This window comes from Chanodichthys erythropterus, chromosome 4, assembly GCF_024489055.1.
Source record: "Chanodichthys erythropterus isolate Z2021 chromosome 4, ASM2448905v1, whole genome shotgun sequence".
NCBI lineage: Eukaryota > Metazoa > Chordata > Actinopteri > Cypriniformes > Xenocyprididae > Chanodichthys > Chanodichthys erythropterus.
The window spans coordinates 10,789,488-10,812,731 of NC_090224.1; the positions used below are offsets into that span (position 1 = coordinate 10,789,488).

General features: G+C 36.1%; 1 protein-coding gene across 3 annotated transcripts in view; it reads right to left on the reverse strand.

Moving 5' to 3' along the window:
* Positions 1-23,244, reverse strand: part of nbas (NBAS subunit of NRZ tethering complex) — a 189,004-nt gene that overhangs the window by 60,204 nt on the left and 105,556 nt on the right. For 2 of the 3 annotated variants that reach the window (XM_067384030.1, XM_067384029.1), the window contains exons 41-46: positions 19,895-20,127; positions 18,188-18,298; positions 11,654-11,907; positions 9,860-10,194; positions 6,643-6,852; positions 2,934-3,136 (exon numbers count right to left, since the gene is read on the reverse strand). In XM_067384030.1, coding sequence (XP_067240131.1) covers positions 2,934-3,136; positions 6,643-6,852; positions 9,860-10,194; positions 11,654-11,907; positions 18,188-18,298; positions 19,895-20,127 — 1,346 coding nt within the window. Of the gene's footprint in view, positions 1-2,260; positions 2,347-2,933; positions 3,137-6,642; positions 6,853-9,859; positions 10,195-11,653; positions 11,908-18,187; positions 18,299-19,894; positions 20,128-23,244 lie in introns of all 3 variants that reach the window. The other variant, XR_010894960.1, reaches the window with a different exon arrangement.

Sequence of the window (23,244 nt, forward strand, 5' to 3'; positions counted from 1 at the left end):
TTCCTTTTCTATTATATCCTGACAAAATGTATCACAGTTTCCATAAATATATTATAACCCTTTTCAACATTGATAATAACGATAAACATTTTCTGAGCACCAAATCAGCATATTAGAATGAATTCTGAAGGATCATGTGACACTGAAGACTGGAGTAAATAGGAATAAATTACATTTTAAAATATGTTCAAATTTAAAACAGTAATATAATATTTTTAAAATATTTCATAATATTACTATTTTGACTGTATTTTTGATCAAATAAATGCAGCCTGATCATAAAATACTATTTAAAAAAAAAAAAAAAAAATCTTACCGACCCCAAACTTTTGAAGTGCTAGTCTTGAAACAGACTTAAATGTTAACAAATCAGATATCAACTGCAAGCCAAGATTTAGAAGACGAATTTAAATATTTCAGCATCCCTTCAGTATTAAGAATTTTGCAAAGCAGCAAAATCTTAAAACCTTGCTTTAAACTTCACTGCACCACTGAACGCAACTACACAGTAAATACGTCGGTGCCCTTCAATGGAGGAACACTGTGATGCTAAAGGATTATTTATACATGAAACGTAACCGTAATCTTTTACTCCGCAGATATAAACATCAATCATGAGCAGCTTGGTAGACCACAGATTCCACCTCCTTTCAAAGAGAATTTCAATCTAGTTAAAAAAAACAAGCCACAAGAAAGCTGGAACAGCAGAGAATACAGTTTGATGAAATAAACTTTCCAAAATAGTTTGACAATTCCCTGTGCCCAAATCATTCATTGTTAATGATTCATTTGCCCACCTCTACAAACCAGTAATTAGCAGCAGAAGACAGGAACACGCTTTAGTTTTAAGCAATTACCTAGAATATGAATCACTCCAGCACAGAGAAGAGGGGGAGGCTGCATCTGAATAAAAGCAACTGTAATCAATCTTAATTTTTCTGACCAGCATTTTCTTTGATTCAAGGGACCTTCACTAATCCTGCTTGATTACAGATTGAGCTGAAATGTCTGATCAACACAGGCTCACAAAGCAGAATGACTAATCAGGAGGTGCAGAATGACAATTCCCACAATTTGATGGTCTTTAAGATTCACTAAAAAAAAGTTTTCAAGTATTTGGCATGTAAAGGCCTATTCACAGCATATGCAAAATGAAAAGAAGAAACGAATCACTAATAAAAAAAGTAGGGATGTGTTGATAATACAATTCAGTTTGATTCTGATGAGATAATTTTTTTCATTGCATATCTGACAACTGATAAATGGCAGATATTAAACTTTTACACTGTGTCCTAACCAGACGCAATGCGGTAAGATTCCAGCAACAAACAATTTGTCTGTCCACACCAGATGCGAGGCGACTATGAAACGCGATACAGTCAATCAAAAATCGCAGCCAATCAGAGCAGCATGTGGGGAAGCTCTCTCGGCAAGCTCCCCGGCACTCACAACGAAATGGATAAGTACATAATCAAATTCATGAATATTACACCATTTTAACATTATTAAAAATACGTACTGAGTTACTGAAAAATCTTTTCACTTGTCTGTTCACAATAAGATGACAGTTTGAGCGTTCTTGTTTCCTTTCATTTATTTTGAAGATGAATTATCAATTGTTGCTCTCAGTGCGACTATAAAAGACACACAAAATGATATACAAACTCACATTAGATGCTTTTAATATTAAATAAAGCACATAAACAGTACATAAGATTATCATTACCATACTTTGTGGTGTTGTTCCAGCCGCGACGTTGCAGACACGGCTAGTTAGGACAAAAACAAAAAAAGATACACCTTTTCTATGTTAATCAGCTAATCCACATGTTGTGGCATCACATCGCGTCTTGTTAGGACACAGTGTTAGACTATGCTATCTAAAAAAAACAAAAATAAAATAAAAAATAGTTTTGAATGCTGTAAGTGAAATTAGGCACCACAATATTATAATTTACAATATAAAAATGTATATTGATTTAAAAATGTGTAAAAATTACAAAAATACATGTTTTTAAAATATTAGTTATAAATACCTAGATAATTCATTTTTAAAGATTAACTTTAAATGAGCTTTAGATGATGCAAAAGTAAGGTATAACATGTAAAAACGCATAACATTTGGTCATCCACCCATTCACCAAATATGGTAAATGTACATATACTGTACATTTCGGTCATCCACCCATTCACCAAATATGGTAAATGTACATATACTGTACATTTCGGTCATCAACCCATTAACCAATATGGTACTCACTTATTGTGTATCCACGAGGAAAGTTTTTTTTTTCCCCCACAACATGATCGACACAGGAATCCTTTGAGAATTATTTTGCTGCATGTCTGCAAGATTCAATAGTTGAACTTTCTGAGTGGGATGTAATCTACCACCAAGCCAAATGACTGAATCACAGTAACAGTCTTTCCAGATTTTTTGGGATCTTAAATGTTGGTTGTTTGGTCTGAAACCTTAAATAAATAGGTCCACAATAACCTGGCTTTAACAAGTTGTTGTGGAAAATCAGAGATTGGTTCAAAAATCTACACCGGCTCTATCCTGCTCTCTAAATTGCTAGTATTACAAAGGATAGCGTTATTAAGAACCAGCCAGCAGAGAAGGTGGTGACCTCCTAAAAGCAGGAGATGAAAGGTAAGAAAAAGAGAGAATGTGAGCTGTAAAGGAGAGAGATGAGAGGCCAGGGCAGAGGCCAACATTGTGTTTAACTCAATCAAGCAAAAACACATCCAGCCTGACACAGGTTAATAGAAGGATAGGCCATAAAGACAGAGATGGAGAGAAGGAGAAAGAGAGACAGAGAAAACATTACGAGAAACAAGCGAGGGTATAAAACAGACAGGGAGAAAATAAGGGTGATATTAAGAAAATGACATTGGTGGAGAGAAATAGGCAGAACTGCAGATCGCTGTACCTGAGAGCAGTTATGATCAGCTCCACTGCGTCCTGGACTATGCTCTTCGGTAACAGGTCACTTGTTCCCACGGCGACTGCGAGCAGCTGCTCGATTATTTCGAGGGGCTGTCCGTCCATTGCCATTGTGACGGCCAGTTCCCGAACCTTAGATTGCTCTGACCTAGACAGGTCATAAATGCGACTGTATTTTCGCAAGCTCTCCTAAAACAAGACAAGAATACAAAGACATAAACACTCATGCTCAGGTGACATTACCTTCATGAGGAACAAGTCTGTCACACACATTTGCTTCATGCTGCAAAACCTGAGGAGCTTCCTAATGAGGGAGCATTTAAGGTGTTATAAGAATGTTTCTGGCGCAAAGTCTGTTTCAGCCTAAACATAATTATGACTCCCAGCCAGTGGTGGAAAGAGTACTGAAAATTTATACTCAAGTACAAATACTGTTACATTGCTGAAATAATACTCAGTTACAAGTAAAAGTACTGGTGTCAAAAAAGTACTTAAGTACAAATTACTCTTCTCAAGAACTACTCAAAGTACTAAAATTACCAGTTACTTTTTAACCGGCGATATTTAATGAATTGCCAAACAATATTCAATCAGTCAGTAGAAAATAGCTACTTTCAACAAAGCACTTTCACTTTATTCATGAAGTGCATGAATTAGTGGTCACAATACTGGAATTTCTAACTTCAATACAATACAAATGATCAATATTCAGTATCATTTTAAATACCAATAACACTGATCAATTACCATTACAATAATCTCACTTAAATATTTGATCACAAATGTTTATTTCTGTTTTTACAATAGGGTAACTTTGTTGAAATAGCTCACATGCAGCACAAGAAAGCTTGATTTCAAACTGAATTAAATTTACAAAAAAACAAGTTTTTATAAATATTACAGTTAGACAGACTAGGTTATTTATATGTAAAAATCATACAAATGCCCCATTCTGAAACATACATCTACATTGTAAAGAAATTAAAGATCCATCTTTGTTTGTTGAGACTTTCCGGTGCATTTCACTTATAGCCAATTAGATTTCCTGTAGCATTTTCATAGGACAGACATGGAAGTCTATTCTGATTGATTGATAACTTTTGACAATGTTTAATTTAAGAGCACGGAGAGATTCGCTATTGCACACTACACAGAGCGCGCACTCATGAGAGGAGTGGCAGTTCACTTGTATATTTGAGAGCTTGCGTCGTTTTCTGCCATTACATGAATGTGCTCTCGCGTTTCAATAATGTGCTCTCCACAAACCTGCGGGTATGATTAAAATGATGCGCAATACCTGCAATCCTGCGCTGTAACTGAAACAAGAGGAGACAAGAGGAGCGGGTGTGTGTCAAACTCGCTGTCGGGGAGACAAGAGAATGAGAACGCGGCGCTGGTAAAATATCAGGGTTTTCATTGGTCCGTTTACGATCGAATAACTTTATTGGCTACCAATATGCTGGTCAAAGCAGAGCCATATGGTTTCAATATTAATTCAAAATGTTGGTTTACTCAGTAACGGAATGTGATTTTACAAGTAGCGAAGTAGATTACTTAGCTTTATTTGTACTCAAGTACAAGTAAAATTACAGATTAAAAAAATGTACTCAAAAAAGTAAAACCCCCCCCCCCCCCCCAAAAAAAAAAAAAAACTACTTAATCACAGTAACGTGAGTAGTTGTAATTCGTTAGTTCCACCTCTGCTCCCAGCATACACTGCCATTTACAATTTGGGGTCAGTACATTTATTTATTTAAAGAAATTATCTTTCATTTAATAGCACAGCACATATTTAGAGCTGCTTCAGCAGAGCTTAATGCTAAGGAATTTTTTCTACTGGCCTGGTTGGGTCAGTAGTTCAAATGTTTAGATACCAGTGAAATATCACAATTCTCTATTACAATATTCATAATACAGCGAAAACTACTAGCCTAACTGATGTAAATTTAAAACATTATTAAAGACAAGTAAACAGTAATAATTAAAAAATATATAAATCAAAGTACAAATAGCACAAATACAAATAAATACAATGGAATAAATACAATAGAACAAAGATACTAACAATAGTTTTCAGGTACAGAATTTGAATAAAGTAATCAATTGTAAAATATCACTGCATAGTCTTCACTGTATAAATTAAATATAGACGAATCTTTATTACACAAAAGTTATTCATTCAACAGCAGTGAGTGATTTCTTTGCTGTTTGATTAACATTAAAAACAGGTTTATTAAGCTGCTGTCCCTTTAAGACCGAATGCACGGATCCAATATACTGTTAGACATGCGTTTTATTTCTCAACTGTTTACATTCACTTAAAACATAACCAACTATGTTCATTAGGATACTCGCAAAGACAATTTTGTGTGAATTCGTTAGAAAATTCAATGCAGTATTCAATCACTGTCTGAGACGCAGCTTTCTGAGTGCATGCTTCAGATGTTTGCGCACAGTAAACTTCTTGTGCTGTAAACGTCCTTTAATAATGTAGGGAAACACTCATTACACATAAATCACATAACAGTTCAAGTTTTACTTACATTTATGATTTTGTTTAAATCCCAATTGATGCATGTCCAGTTTTTACTGTCAGTTAACATTAGTAATATGTGCCTCCTTTTTCCTGCTTTGCTATTGAGATATCCGACCAGACTACAAACTTTCCAGCAACTGTGAAAAAGGGATGTGTGCTCGACAAGCTTGCATGTCTGTGCTGCTGCGTGCTCAATCCACTCTGAGTTTCGCTTGTCAGCTTGTGCACAGCAGCTATATAGGCAAAAATATTTAATTTGTTTAACATTCTATGAATTTGATCATCCCTAGTTCCAGGGCTACAACTTAAGTAGTTGTAGTGACTTCAATTTTTTGAGTAATCAACTTAAATTTGTTTATGCCATAAAGTTCCTCTAACTCAAAGTAGTATGTTAGTTGAACATAATTTTATTTAAAGTTAAATTGATGGAATTTTTTGTTGAGCTAACATGTTATTTTTTTGGAGTGCAGATCTTATTGCAAACGGTTCATCAATGCATATTTTAATAATAAAACAATGTCATCAAAATAGTCTTCCAGTGGAGCGACAGGCTTCTCTTTGGTGATGTAATCGATGAACAGAACTTTTCTTTTTCAATAATCGGTTACAATCAAATGTACGTCAAAATATGGAAGAAAAAATCTGTCTATACTTATGTTTCATTGTGAATTTAAGTTAGTAACTCTCCTACACTGGCATATCGCAGGCAGCAAGGCATCTCGAACAGAGAATTAAACTGCAGTTTCCAAGATTGCGCAAATCCCTGGGGGAGCATGTTGTGTGACACGGTGAAGGTGTGCTGGTAATGAGATACGGCAGTATCTGCTCGATAAGTGTGCTGTAAAAATGAATCCATATATTTCCATATACAAATGGCTCGATGTGTGCATTAAAGAAACCACAGGCTGACATGGACTGCCTGCTACTATCCTGCAGACAGGACATCAGCTACAAACCTGCCAATCAATCACAGCCACTGTTCACAGGTCAGGAAAGTGAGAAATTGTGAAGGAGGAGGACAGGAAGATAGAATGAGAGAGAAAAAGAACAAGTAGCTTAGGTACTTGCATAATATTTTACAGTTAGCATCTGTCTTGGATGATAAAATGACAAGAGTACAGTAAATTTTCATGAAATTTTTGTGTGTGTTAAGGATTACCTCTTGACTTGTCTTGAGTGACAGAGTGAAGGAGTGGCTCAGAGTCTCTAGATGAGCGAGAGACTGCTGCAGGTGAGTGAGGGCGGAGTCAAAGTTGGAGGCGGAGTTTTCACTTCTGTCATCATTACCCTTTTTCTTACTCTTGTCGCTAATGCCTTTTAGAGCCTTCTGTGCACGCTTAGTGATCTCTAGCCTGGCCTCGACAGAGAGCTAAACACATACAGAAATCACACACAAAAGAAAGACATGAATAAATATGTTAAGTTTTGAAGGTGAAGCATTGTTGTTTTTCTATACCAACCAAATATGATGATTCCCTAGCAAGGAACCATTTAATAAAATATAAAGGCTTTATAGCTACATATACAGTACATTAGGATAAATGGAAATTATATTAATATACAATATCATTCAAAAGTTTGGGGTTAATATGTTTTTTTGTTTGTTTTTAAATTAAAGGTGCTAAAGAGGATGTTTTGTTTTATACATTTTTGCAATATTACTATTATACTAATATTATAATTTTTGCACTGAAAGCAATAATATTAATATACATCATCTGTGCACGAGGTAGGGCCTTAAAAACATCAGCCAATCGTTTACGCGATCATCGCATAAACGATTGGCCCTCTGGCTTTTCAATCACTGCCGTGACGTTCCTTGTGAGAGACGAGCGCGACTGCGCTCTCCAACTTTCCACACTCCACAGGCGCTGCATGCAATGTTTTTGTCAGGAGACAGGAATAACAACTGCAGATTATGAGTCACCTGTGGTGAGTCCGACATAATGAATAAAAAAAACACGACACAGCAAATGCCGGTGGTAAACACTTGTGTTCCAATACTCGTGCACGAGTTTTGGGAGGCGTTCCTTTGAAATGAGCTTTGAAGGAGGGGGGTTGTTCTTACGCATGCGCTCATTTCAAAAACTCAGTAACACTCTTTGGATTCTCAGTCGACGAAAACATCCTCTCTATCACCTTTAAGTCATGAAGGTTGCATTAATTTGATGGAAAAGACAATGTTTATTAATATATTTTAACATTAATTTATACATTTATTCCTGTGATATCAAAGCTGAATTTATAGCATCATTACACCAGACTTTAGTGTCACATGATCCTTCAGAATTATTTGAACATGCTGATTTGGGTGCTCAAGAAACATTTCTAATTATTATTAGCGTTCAAAATAGTTGTGCTGCTTAATATTTTTGTGGAAACTGAAATGCATTTTTTTCAGGATACTTTATTGAACAGAAAGTTTAAAGAACAGAATTTATTTCATAAATGTCTACTGTCATTTTTAATCAATTTAATGCATCCTTGCTGAACAAAAGTATTAATTTTTCCCCAAAAAAAAAAAAAAAAAAAAAAAAAAAAAAAAACGACAAAAAAAAAAAACACGTACAGACCCCAACTGTAACATTAATTAAAATATCAAGTGCGATAAATAAAACAAAAAATGTTTCCAAACTGTTATTAAATCCAAAACAAATTAATATTTGACAGCATATATATTTTTTCTTAACATTATTAATGTTACATATATAAACCTGGAGAGAAACATTTTCAATTAAATTCAAATTTATTTTATTCACCACTTTTAACAATATAGTTGAAATTTTATATCTATTTACTTAATAGATTGTATTTGCAGTATAATAGTTTTCCACCAAGTCTTTAAAAAGTCCACTAATAATATCCCTGAAGATCACATGTAAAAGCAGTTTTCCTTTAATGTTTCATAAAAAAAAAAAAATCCTCATAAGAATAGAGACCGAAATTAAACTCTATCAGTAGTCACATGCAGGTAAACCCAAAAGAGTGGAAGCTCACATCCTGAAATGGTGAAATGTGCTCAAGCCTTTCTGCTTGAACTAATGTTCAGTCAGAAATGGGCCATTATTCTGCTGCACATCTACTATTATAATCCACAACAGTAATGATGTCGCATAATTCGGTCCCGGTGAGAACACTCCACATGCCTGGATTCATCTTACTGTTTACCTCCAACACTCCCCTCCCACGCTCATCTGCTTTCATTTACGCACACGCATGTTAACTATATTTACTCACGGTTTGCAAATACTCTACATCTGAGTCATGGCAGATGTCACTGGCTGCTTCTCCCTGTGGTATTCTTGAGTACCAAATCAATGCCACTCTTACCATAATGGTGGGAGTGGGTGTGTGTTTATGGGAATGAGTGTTTGTAACTTGCTTTCAACAAACTCTAATCATTGCAACATTATATCAACCTAACAATCATTACAATAACCTCATTTAAACACCCCAGGGGCCAACAAGCATTAGCGATTAGCCTTTTGATTACAGAGGCTCATTTAGGATGTTTGCCACAGGGCCGCGTGTGTATGTGACTTTTTTGTATACACTTGTGTGTGTTTGACTTGCAGGCAGAATAAATAGAAAATGAAGCCATCTGTGAGAGAAAGGAAGAGATGAGAGGTGCTAAAACATCACACAGCACTTAGTGTACATGAACATGTCCAGAGAATCAGTGAACACACCACAGAGTTATGGCATATTCATGTCCATGTGTTGATTTTAATGATTCATTTTAATTGGACAGCAGGCTTCAAACATCAGTCTGACCACTGTGTTTAACTGGGAATCTATGAGAGCATTTGCACTGGACAAAGTATCTGATTTGATCTGCTCTGTGGACAGCAGGGCTTTTGTTCATGTACAGTAAGGTATTTTGTCCCATCCAAAATCCAAGCTTCTCTATATGATCATGGGGACTGGGAATCAATTCATTTTTCAACTAAATAACTTTGAACAGAGCCTTAAACAGAGCCTTACTCCCTAAAAAAGTAACTGACTGCATTGCTTAGTTACTTTTTATGGAAAGTAATGTGTTACATTACTTTTGCCTCACCTGGGCTGGGTTTGCTCGCTTTGTTTTTAATAACAACAAAAAAGTTCTATTTTTGGCTAATATAAAGGCTGATCACAAATGTTATGTTTATGTAAAGTAATTTTGCTTATTAGTATGGTTGAATTGGATTATTGAAGGTCAGCAGCAAAGATATTGGTTAAAGGTGGGGTAAGCGATATTTCAAAAACACTGTTTGGAAATTAGTTGGACAGAATGCATTGTTTTATTGCAGTTTGAGCGAATTTTGAAAGTAGATGATTGCAAACTTTGAAATTAAAACCCTCTAGACCCACCGAATTTTCTGCATTAGACTCACCTTATTGGCTGCTTCAGGGGAAAAGGTGATGGCATCCAAGAAGTTAACACAATCTACAGGCAGCAGTCGGTCAAAGTATTTGGCACAGGTGTCATAGGCATGAAGGAAGTCGTGATCGCTCTGGGGGGCTTTTTTCAGCACATGCTGATCCCCTTCCCAGAACAGTTTATGAAGCCAGGTGGCGTGTACAGCGCTAGAGGTAAGTGAGTCACCTCCCTTCTGTGGGATTCGAGGGGCCAGTTTGGAGATTGACAGGACATTCTGGCTGGTCAGTATCGGCTCCAGAGCTTTCAAAGGATCTGAATCCTCATCTGTCAGCTTCTTATAGTCCAGACCTAAGGAGCAAAACATTATGATTCCAGCATCATACAGAATACACACAATGAATTTCTGTATAGGCACTTTATTTAAAGTCTTAACTACAAAAAAAAAAAAAAAAATGTTATACTACTTGTCCCACACTAAAGGGATATGTTGTCACAATGGAATCCACTATTAACACCAAATGTTGAATTGGAGAATACTATCTCAATCTCTATTAACCTGAAATATGGGACATTTATTGCAGTTTCAAGCTTCAATATGTTTTCAATTTGTGTCAATCAATGTGAATAGTTGTAGACTTGGCATGCCTCCAGGATATATCAAGTCAGGCAGACAACATTACACTGACACACAAAGCCTTATCAGGGCATTAAATATTGAAACACCTGCCTCTGAGAATGGGCCCATTTCACGACAGGGGCCAGGAGGGCATTCAACACACATATACACTCTAACAGACAGAGATGTGGAAAAGAAGGTGCCATCTCTGTCCCTTGGGTTCTGGCAGATTCTAAGAACAGCCTTTACAGGACGGTGTCTGGGAGCATGAATGCGACAGAGTGTGTTTTCGGTGCCTACTAAGTGTGAAGGTATCAGCTGAGACAGGAGAGAGTATAGTGCAAAAACTCTAACAAACTCCCTCCTGACCTCTCAAAACACTCACTCCAAGACTACCAAGTTGAAAAATTATTCATTAATAATTAGTTCTAGCTCCTTTCATTAGAGTGAATCAAAGTCTTAAACTATTTTTATTCGATTTTCTATTCTCATGGGAGCAAAATGAAAATTATAATATAAAAATATGAACTTATTGGTTATTGGTTATCAGTATCTGTATCGGAATCGGCCATGAGAAGGATTTAATTATCAGTTAAAAATTTTTATATCGTGCATCCCTACATAAGTACACAACTTATAAACAGTCACGAGTGAATGATGTTTATTACGTTTGCATTTTCGTATGCAGAGCCCCAATACTGGGGAAAGAGAGAGAGAGAGAGAGAGATGTAGCTAATAAACTCATTCAAACCTCACTCCATGTTTTGTGTGCTTTATAATTATCTCTCTCATCAGAAAAGAACAAAAAATGTATTGTATGCAGGCTAATTAACATTCCTCTATTACTTTCATTGGCACCCTCATTGCTCAGCGACCCATTTCCTGTCGTCTCAGCTGGAGAGAGATGTGTCATTACATGGGAAATTTCTGGTAATGGTGATGACTGACATGCTTGCAAGCAGGAGCTGATTTACCGCTTCATTTGTGTTACCAGGTCGGCTATGTATCGATCAAATCCTCTTTTCTTCAAAATGATTTTACAGTTATTTCAACACTTGCTCCAACCAGCTTTTTTGTTCACACTATACAAAAAAAACTGATTTGGTTTTCAAACCTGATCTTTAAGATTGACTACCATTTTGGATGTGAAGAATTCTGATCCATTTTGTTCAGACTTTGGCTGTTACTCACCAACGGCGACGGCTTTGAGTTTTTTCAGCAGTTTGATGTGTGTGTCGGGCTTCATAGCAGATTGAGGGAAGTAGTTAGCACAGCTGCAGTTCTCCAGAAGAGTGAAGTAAAAGAGGATTCGGAGCTGGTCGATTCCGGCTATACTGGGATACACATATTTAGTCATGTGTGTGTAGAATGACTCAGGGTCGCTCTTTAGAGTCTCGAAAAGGCCCAGAGCCTCCATCCGGCCCTCTATGTCTTTAGTGGAGAGACTGAAGAAAGAAAGAAATAAGAGATGGATTGAGATGGAAGACTGGAAGGTGAAAGAAACAAAACAATGAGCAGTTGTAACCAAGGTCTGTTGAAGCATTGATCACTCAACCTTTGAAAATTGCTTGTAGTGGATCAATTAAAGCAATGCACAGCCATTTTCCCCCCCAATTGTCCCCCGAACCAAATTAAGTACATTAAGGTCGAGTTAATATGCTGCGACGGCCCACTTGTGCAAGAGAATTGATTTTGTTTAATTTAAAAGAACTTCTTCAAAGTCCATTAAACTTTATTCACTGTGGTTTGACCACTTCCAGGACCCCCCAAAAATATATATATTTTTAAGCAGTGAATTATAGCCTATGGTGAGCAGTAACTGACCCACCATAAATCTGATGTCAGGTTTGGATTCTATGGGTGTCATGTTTTATGTTAGCGCTGCCCTGATTTCCATAATTTATCTCCACGGTGACTTCATAAGCAGGCATGTGGACTGGCCCTCCACCTCGCTCTAATTGAATGGCTTTTCAGTAAAGATAAACAGCTTTACTGCACCAGAGAAATATCCCATAGCAATTCTGATGCATGGAAATGTTTTATAGAGTTGGGTTATCAATAAATTACTATGTGAACCTTCAATGACTGCCAAGTCCATTTATCCAGCAGGTCTGCTGATGCTGTACGTGAGGGTGGATGTGTGGGAAGTAAAGGGAGAAAGAGTCATACACAGAAAGAGAGAAAAGACATAAAAAGCATGCTGACTCGCAAACAGGACAGGGAATAAAAGATGAAGTTAGATAAGAGGTTTGCGCAGACCTCCACAGGGGCAGAAAAAGGCCACTTTAAATGTTGTGAAAAGTCTTTACCTCCGTATTTCTGAGTTTGCACATTTTTTAATATTGTTAATGGATGTTTTTGATTGTTTTGGACAATGTAAGACAATGATCTGAAACATAAGCAAGTCTATAACAAAATGGTTGAAAAACAAGAAAATTAAATAAAAGTGCTCACATCAACTCCACAAAAATGCTGTTAGAGGACCTGAAATGTGCTATAATGCTCCAAAGTCTATAAATGTGACAAATGCTTGTGTGACAGGTTAAGTTTCTTTAATATTTTCTTTTTGTTTAATGGTGTATATCTCAACTCGGGAGACACGCCCACTGCCATGGAGCTGCGTTCTGTTATGGAGCACACCCGTACGGTGCAATCAGCGACGCGTGTTAGTGGATTTATAAAAAGCATGTGTGGCGTTGTGATTCCTCTGTGTGCATGTTGTGGGCAGAATATTGTGGCGTATATTTCCTGTTGCTTTCCCCTGGTGAGTCGCCTGATTTATTGTCTTTTTCATAGTTGCAGATCATAGTCTAAATATGTGTTTGGTATCAGGGATGTGTGCGCATGAAGTGACGATCGAGCGCAGGTAGCATAAAGTTACAGTAGTCTGAGTCTCGCTTGGGAGGTAAGACACTTTTCTTGTGGGTTCTTTTTTTTTGGAAGGGGGAAGTCATTTGAGACGCTTTTACTATTTGTTGTTTTTGTTTTGTTTTTCAAGTGCGGCCTAAGAGCGCTAGCTGCTGTTTGATACACCTGTTTTTATATACCTGTTTTATACCTGTTTGATATACGCATTTCATATGTTTCATTGACTGATTTCATATATCCGCTCCATATTGCCGTTTCACCGAGGATACGACTGGCTGTGGACGTCGCAGGTTTTGCACCGCTGATTTGAACAGTGTTTTAAGGAATATTCTGCCCAATTTATCTGTACAACAAGTTTGAATAAGTGCTGAACACTCTAGTGCAAGTATATTAAACTAAACTGTTTTGTATTCTTCTCTAGTGAAGCAGCTTGGATTATTGTGAAATATTAATTGTGATTTATTATTATTGTATCCATTTTATTTTTCTTTCTTTATTTTGTTTGTATCAGTAATTTTTGCCATGTATTTATCTACATTATTTGAGGAGCTGTGATATTGAGGTTTAACAGAAGGGGAGATATTTCATTTTTTTTTGTGGTTTGATTTTTGTATTTATTTTATCACTTACTTTGAGAATTATGCACTGATTGCTGTGGTTTGTCCTTTCTTTTAAAGTGGACATATACTAGTTTCATAGTAACTGTGGGTAAATAACTGGTAAACTGTTTAAGAGGTTTCTTTTTAAGAATATTGTAGAATTAATTATTTTTGTGGAATAAATTTATACTAATTTGGTAAAGTCACGTCTCTGTCTTTGATTCCAGCCGAAGCAGCAGGGTCCTTCATCTTATTGCATTTCCTTTTGGTTTAATTCTCTTTTTGGTGCATTTTATTTTTCCTGGGTAGAGAAATAACCTAGGTGGCGTAGTCAGGGTTTCTTTTCCTACTTTTAGCCAAAGGTTACACTTGGTTGCAGTTTTTGCTGCCAATTACTTATTTTATGGAATTTTTCAAATAAATAAAAATATCTCTCATTGTGTTTTTTGTTCACTTTTATGCATTCATAGAGTCTCATTGAGGATGTAAATGACATTCAGTGTAAAAATATGCAAAAATACATGAGGAAAAAAAAATTCAGGGGGCAAATACTTGTTTTCACAGCACTGTAAATAAGTCAGTATTAAGTATTTGCTACATTTTGTGGACACTAATACATTTTTTTAGGATTCTTTGATGAATATAAAGTTCAAAAGAACAGAGAATAGCATTTATTTAAAATAGAAATCTTTTGTTTCATTACGTTACGTCGACTAAAAAATACATTCTTAAACTTACTGACCCAAAACTTATGAACGGTACATTAACTATTATCAAACATAAAATTAATCTAGCATGAAAAAATACCTGTTTTTCACAATGTTGGCTGATCCCAGTTCAGACCATCTGGACTGGTCCAATGCTTATTCCAATAATTTTTTTAATGACCATAAGGGCATTTTTAGAACAGGTTCAAGCCCCTGCGGTTTTTCTCTTTGCACACCGTTGAGCAAGACACAACCTACAGTAAAGTAACTTTCACAGGACACACACACAACTCTCAACATATGTGTGGGTGAACACGGTGCCTGCATGTGCTTATTGTGTTACAGCTAATCATATTCAGTGTTAATACAACAAAATGAGCGAGCTGCAGGCTGCATGTGGCCATTTGGACAGAGCCCAATACCTATCCATTGTCTACGGAGCGTAACCCCTATGGACCTTAACACATGTTTAATGGATATGACTATACAGGCTGGAGGCACAATGTCCTGGGGCCAAAAACAGACACAGAAAAAGCAATGCAGAGAGAAGAATGCAAGACAGGCTGCAAAACAAAAACAGGCCTGAACAAAGTGAGGAAAAGAGGAAGAAGATAGCAGAGACAAAACAGGTAAGACAGAAATTACAGGAAGGAGAGGCGGCAGGGAGAGATAAAGAGAGGGAAAGAGGAGCCTCTGACTGCAGTCTGCTTATTAACACAGAATAACTGCTTTTAACAGGATCAATACTTCACTAAACACAGCAGCCATTAATCCTGTCTCCTGCTGCAATTACAAAGCCAAGAACGGATAAAGCGTGTGTGTGTGAGAGAGACACAGAGGCTGAATTCAAACTGAATTCTTCACTCAAGGGCAGACTGAGGCACTATCACTGACCCTCTTCAATCTACATTATTAGTTACAGTCAGGGCCTAAAACTAACTTTTTGCCACACCTGCCAATGGCTGGTGATTTTACTGGCCATAAATATTTTTTCCCGGCCATGAAACTGTTTTTGACACCAAACTTTTATGTATCAGTGAAAATTCACAATTCTCTATTCCAATTTTGATACCACAGCTAAAACACCTAGTCTAACTAATATAAATTTAAAACATTATTAAAGACAAGTAAACAGCCAGCAATAAAATAAGACAGATAATCAAACTAAAAGCAATAGCACAAATAAACAACAGAACAAAGATGCAAATGAAATAAAACAGTGCTTTTCAGGCTTTTCATTTTAGATCTGACTGTACAGATTAGGTAGACTGGGTAACACTGCATAGTCTTCATTGCATGAATTAAATATAGATGTATCCTTATTAAAGCTACAACATTATTTAGTCAAGAGCAGTGAGTGATTATTCTTTGTCCTTTGTTGTTTAATATTAAAAACACAGACAGCAACAGGAATGTTAGGCTGCTGTCACTTTAAGAAATAATACATGGATCATATACTGATACTGTACACATGCGTTTTATTTCTCGACTATTTACATTCACTTAACACATTAAATATGCCCAACACTACATACATCTTTGGTTGAAAATGAATGCAAACTACAGCTTAATGAATGACCTGAAAAAGAAAGCAAAAAAGGACATTTGAGGCGAACAAAATGTCAGTCCAATTTGAAATAGCACTTAAAATCTGGCTCCAAATGCATTCAGGTATAGAAGCTAATGCATTATATGGCAGTGCAATGTGGGATCTACTACTGAATCATGAATTTGAAAATTGGAATAAAAACCCATTTGAAGCCATTCATGTAGAGTTTTTAAAGAGTATCCTCAGGGTACATAGTGAACCTAACAAAGCATGCTGGGCAGAATAAATCCAAAACCCTACAGTATATTATATTATTATATCATGGAAACATCTAAAAATATGTTACCTTACAGTACCTACCCTTTTCAGTCCCTTATAAACCAGGAAATGAACTCTGAAAAGAACCCATTAATTCAGCTGGTCTAAAAACATGACTAATGTGACTGATATGACTAACAAGAATCAGGCCAAACCAAATGATCATCAATCCACAAACAGAAAATCTTGTTTGACTAACAATACAATGTTATTTGGCCCTAAATGGAATATACGACATAATACCTGAGAAAAACAATACTTGGTGCAAGCTGGCAATAAAGACTATAGACAGACCAGCTGTCCAGAAAGAGCAAGAAAATTTTGTACTGACCATCTGTCATATGAAGGATTAAGGAAGAAAAAAAAAAAAAAGAAAAAAAAAATCTATTTCATATTTGAAACAATTTGTCCTGATTTCAGAAAGTTGGAGTATAGAATGGAATGAAACTGAAAATAAATAGAATAGAGCCAAAGTCTACAATCATGCCAAAATGAGCAATCATTTTTATGCAGCCCAATTAAATTGCGCTTCAAAGCTCACATTTTACACTATAGTGTAACTATTTCAAAAAGACTATGTATCAATAAATCTGCCCAAAAATTCACATGCTTCGTATGCCAAATTACCATTTGTAATAAAATAAGTCTACACTTTTACATAACTCTGTTCAGCCTTGTAACATAATAAACAAATAAACCACCAGGAAAAAAGAACTGGCCCTTTTCAATGCCTTTGAAAATGCATTATATAACCACATCATATGCAAATCAAATAAACTGAGTAAATAGCATAAACGTTGCAAAATTTGTGTTTACAAGTCCTCATCAGTCAGAAAAGCCCATTTGCTGACAAATTAGCAAACAGAAACTGCAATACAATACAACTTTTGAGTAATTGCCAAAGTTGCGCAAACTCCCTCTGGTGCCATTCTCCTTTGATAACATCTTTGATGGGGGGTATTTATTTATTTATTTATTTATTTATTTTTTTAGAGCGAGATTTCATGTTCTACACAGAGGTACAAAAAACAAACAACAGAAGCCTTGAGTATGGAAATGAGCATGGAATGGCTCTCACAAGGGAAAACATGGAGAGAAAAAAAAAAAAAAATCACATTCACAGCAAATCAGTTTCACCCAAGTAATCTGTACTAAATAAGCAAAGTCAAATGAGTGCCTGTTTATGTAGAGGGAGGGAGAGAGAGAGATATTCAGGGTGATTAAACCCGGTGAGAGATGGAGAGGGAGTTGATTAGACCAGGCTTTGAACAATGATTCAGCGACAAATTTACCATGCAGGGAACTCAGGAGGGGTGGTGCATTGTTTGTGTGTGGATTTTCAAAGCCCAATAAAAACCGATTGCAAAACTATTAAAAAAAACAAAGAGCTTCTTGCCTTTGCTACTAAACTGTAAGTCTGGCAAATCACACTGACCGATCGACTGGAAGCCAGTCTCTGCGATCGATCCGTGCAATCTTCTGCTTGCGCCTCTAGAGCACAGGGGTCGCAGGGTTTTGACCCTCACGTCGAGGAAATAAAAACTGTTACTTGTGGAAGCCGCAGACATTGCTTCTAACAGGTTTTGCAGGCTCATTCCTCCAGAAAAAGTGTTGTGTGTGCAGTAAATCTTTTTTCAATGTGAGAATTGCTAATATCTGCTGTGTGTGTATGCGTGTGTCTTACCCGCTATCAGTGAACAGAAACTCAAGGTGTGTCATGTGTACTTCCCAGAGAGGAATGCTGTATCGATGAGCCAAAGAACGAGATATCCCGTACACGCTCTCATCCAGTGTCCTAGATAGAATGATAGATAGAACAACAGATAGAACAAAAGATAGAACGAATGAACAACAGATAGATAGAACAATAGAACAAACAATAGATAGAACAAACAATAGATAGATTGAATGATAGAAAGAATGAACAAACAATAGATAGAATGAGAGATGGAATGAATGATAGAACGAATGAACGATAAATAGAACAATAGATAGAATGATAGATAGACAGATAGATAGAATGAACGAGTGATAAATAGAACAAACGATAGATAGATAGATAGATAGATAGATAGATAGATAGATAGATAGATAGATAGATAGATAGATAGATAGATAGATAGATAGATAGATAGATAGATAGATAGATAGATAGATAGATAGAACGATTTATAAAACAATAGAATGAACGAACGATCGAGCGAACGGTAGAATAAACGAACAATAAATAGATAGAATGATAGATAGAACAATAGACAGAACAACAGAATAGAACAATAGAACGATAGATAGAATGAATGATAGAACAAACGAACGATAAATAGAATGATAGATAGAACAATAGATAGACAGAATGACAGATAGAACAGAACAATAGATAGATAGATAGATAGATAGATAGATAGATAGATAGATAGATAGATAGATAGATAGATAGATAGATAGATAGATAGATAGATAGATAGATAGATAGATAGATAGATAGATAGATAGATAGATAGATAGATAGATAGATAGATAGATAGATAGAAAGTCAGACAGACGGACAGCGGGTAAATAAAAAGCAAGAAGTACGAATTAAAGGAACAAAAAGGAAAAATGAAAAGACAATTTCAATTACATTTTTAATGAAACATTTTTTAAAGCATTCAGGCTTCAGTTTTTAATTAGGTAAATTCAGTGTCTCCATCTTTCAAATTTTGGCCAAAATGGCAGCCCATCAAAGGCAAAGCATAACACATCCGTAAAAATCCAGATCCGTCTTATTCTAAAAGAATGATTTGATCCATTTTCTGGCTGCTCTTGCAATTCAGATCTGCCCTGAGCTGCTGGAACTTCATTTTGCAGCCCCTACAATAAGTATTGGATGTCTTTGTGCCAAAACTTGCTAGACCTTAGTCACCCCAGACCTGTGATTCTAGTCCTTATAAAACTGTGTATCAAGCTCCTTAAAGCCAGAGCTCTGGTTTGGATCAAAAGATCAATCCTAAAACATGAGCTTCTCTTCCAGAGAGTCATATTCAGAGGACAGACAGATTAAAAGATGTAGGAGATGTGTCATTCTCTTTCAACTCTGCACATATTCTTTGTGAATGCCAAGACTGTGCTAAATTGTAATCTGGGCAAAAGGTCACTTTAAAATTTCGATTCCTGTTATGTTTTAAGTTTATGACTTTACCATTATTCTAAAATGTGTAAAATAATAATAATAAATAAATAAAATTCAAAGATGAGTAGTTATATCCATCCATCCATATATATTAATAATATAATTAATATTATAATATTATATTTCGTATATAATAGCATATATTATGTCTTGTTCTCTCAAGATCACTATATACTAGCAAACATATGTTTTTGGTGTGGTACACAGGCACACAATACTTACTCAGCCAGGCCCAGAATAGTCTCTTTCTTGTACTGGTTGTCGCTGCTAAATCTCTGGACATCGACTCCACGGCCGAGTCCCTGTAGCACTTGAGCCTGAGTAAAGTCTGTCAATCTCTCGCTGTATAGTCGCAACTGACCAATCAGGGCCTGCAGTTCCTCATCCACCCAATTGCATCCGGCATGGTCTGTCACATGCTTGGTCACAAGACGTATCAGCTCTCTCGGATCAGCCTACATGGAAACAAGACATCACCGAATTAATACTATTAAAATGAACAGACCGTAAGCCTACAACAACTACACGGACTCCATTTCAACAACAACTCCATTCCAAAACCTTTCAACTTCACAAACACAAAGATTTTTTATAAAACAGTAGGGAGAATAACACGTTTACAAAAATTTGCTAATTTAGTCAATAGTAGTACGAGTAGAAATAATAGATTGCTTAGCCTTCAATGCTGACATGAAAGCATTTAATCGCAAGAACAAGGTGGAATCAATTTAAAAAAAAAAAAAAATAAAATAAATTATCATAAAATTAAAATCTAAAATTTTTAAAATGTATTTGTGATCAAAATCGTTAAAAGTCTGATGATGATAAAATCATTCTCCAAAGAACTTTTGGAATAAAAATGCTGCTTAATGACAGAAACATATAATAAACTTTCTTTTTTATTTCCAGGTTTAAACTAAATTTTGAATATCAGATTTATAATGTGGTCTCATACTTCTGGACCCCTATACTGTCTCCAATCCTGTGGTCTACTGTACATCATTGCAATTGTTATGCTAAGTAAGAATTTGAATTGAGTGTAATTCAGTCTGCCACGAAGAGAAATGAACAGGTTAAGAGTCTTGACAGAAGAACAGAATATAGAATGATTACACACTAATCTATATGGAAATTATTACAATGGTGCGATAACAGACTCTGATAATAGGATGCTGTGTGGGATTGTGTATTATTGAACTCTGACCAAACAGCCCATGTTCTGAGCTGACACCACGGCAACTAAAAAAAAAAAAAAAAAAAAATAGTGAGGGAGTGGTAAAGAATAAGGCACAAGAAAATAAAAATATTAAAAGAAATTGAGCACAATTACAGACAGGCATGTTAAAGGGTTAGCTCACCCAAAAATGAAATTACCCCATAATTTACTCACCCTCAAGCCATCTATAGGACTTTCTTCTTTCAGCCAAACACAATCAGGGTTATATTAAAAATATCCTGGCTCTTCCAAGCTTTATAATGGCAGTGATTGGAGGATGGGATTTGAAGTCCAACAAGTGCATCCATCGATCATAAAACATACTCCACGTGGCTCCAGGGGGTTAAAGGGTTAGTTCACACAAAAATGAAAATTCTGTCATTAATTACTCACCCTCATGTCGTTCCACACCCGTAAGACCTTCGTTCATCTTCGGAACACAAATTATGATATTTCTCATGAAATCCAATGGCTCAGTGAGGCCTGCATTGCCATCAAGACAATTATCACTTTCAAACGCCCAGAAAGCTACTAAAGGCGTATTTAAAACAGTTCATGTGATTACAGTGGTTCAACCTTAATATTAAAAGCGATGAGAATACTTTTTGTGCGGCAAAAAAAAAACAAACAAATAACGACTTTATTCAACAATATCTAGTGATGGGTGATTTCAAAACACTACTTCATGAAGCTTCAAAGCTTTACAAATCTTTTGTTTCGAATCAGTGGTTCGGAGCGTGTATCAAACTGCCAGTGTCACGTGATTAAATTAAACGAAGGCTCGTTACATCATAAGTGTTTTGAAATTTCAATGGTTCACCACTGGGGGGCGCGACTTTGGCAGTTTGATACATGTTCCGAACTACTGATTTGAAACAAAAGATCTGTTAAGCTTCATGAAGCAGCGTTTTGAAAGTGCTTCATAACATTAAGGTTGAACCACGGTAGTCACATGAACTGTTTTAAATACTTCAGTAGCTTTCTGGGCATTGAAAGTGGTAATTGTCTTGATGGCAATGCAGGCCTCACTGAGCCATCAGATTTTATGAAAAATATTTGTGTTCTGAAGATGAACGAAGGTCTCACAGGTGTGGAACGACATGAGGGTGAGTAATGACAGTATTTTTATTTTTGGGTGAATTAACCCTTTAATAAAGGCCTTCTGAAGCAAATCGATGCATTTGTGCAAGACAAATATCCTTATTTAAAACTTTATAAAGTAAAATAACAAGCTTCCGGCGCAACAGCCATTCACATTTGATGTAGGTCCAAAAAACGCTAACTTCTGTGATGTAGTACATAATGCCATGAAGTACTACACGTTATAATGTAGGACATAGCGTAGAACGTCACGGCATTGTGTACTATGTCACAGAAGTTAACGCTTTTTGGACGCAAGTCGAATGCGTATGGCTGTTGCACTGGAAGCTCGTTATTTTACTTTCGAAAGTTTTAAATAAGGATATTAGTCTTACACAAATGCATTGATTTGCTTCAGAAGGCCTTTATTAACCACTCAGAGCCACGTGGAGTAGGTTATATGATCGATGGATGCACTTTTTTGGACTTCAAAAACTCCTCCTCCAATCACTCCCTTTATAAAGCTTTGAACGAGCCAGGATATTTTTAATATAACTCTGATTGTGTTTGGCTGAAAGAAGTAAGTCATATAGTAAATTATGGGGTATTTTTTTTTTATTTTTGGGTGAAATATCCCTTTAAGAACCAGAGCAGGATAAAGGGATGAGAAACAGATGGAGCAGGGAAAAAAAAATCGTTGTTTTGTTTTTTTTTTTCCCCAAAATGTATTTATTTCATTTCCTTAAAACTACTTTTATTAGTTTTAATTAACAATAACACCACTGGTTTATCCTCAATGCAAGTATGTAGTCTGTCATAATTTAATGCCATATTGGCATCTTCTACTAACTACTTCTACCAACTGACACATGAATCTAGGCACCATTTTATGGTTAGCTGCATTTAAAATAGTTTTCCTCCTGCTGTTTGTGACCAGAACAGACCTTCAACTCATTTTTAGGTCACCGGTTGAGAACCACTGATCTGTGGGATGCAGAAAAGAGATGTGATGGATGGATATGGCAAGCATTTGAACCCCCTCTCTGAGACGAGCTCTTTCATGATGAAACATCTTTATCCAGCTATTCCCTTTCTGTCTCTCTCATACTTTGTCTTTACAGAGTGACAATCCAACCACAAGCAAGATTCACTCTGTAGCTTATCTGTCAATTCCTATCCATCCTTTGCTCTTCCTGTTGTTCGCACCTGCCCAGTGTTTTGTGCGCATGTAATCAGGCATGTGAACTATAATAACCGACCCTGCGGCAGACATGCC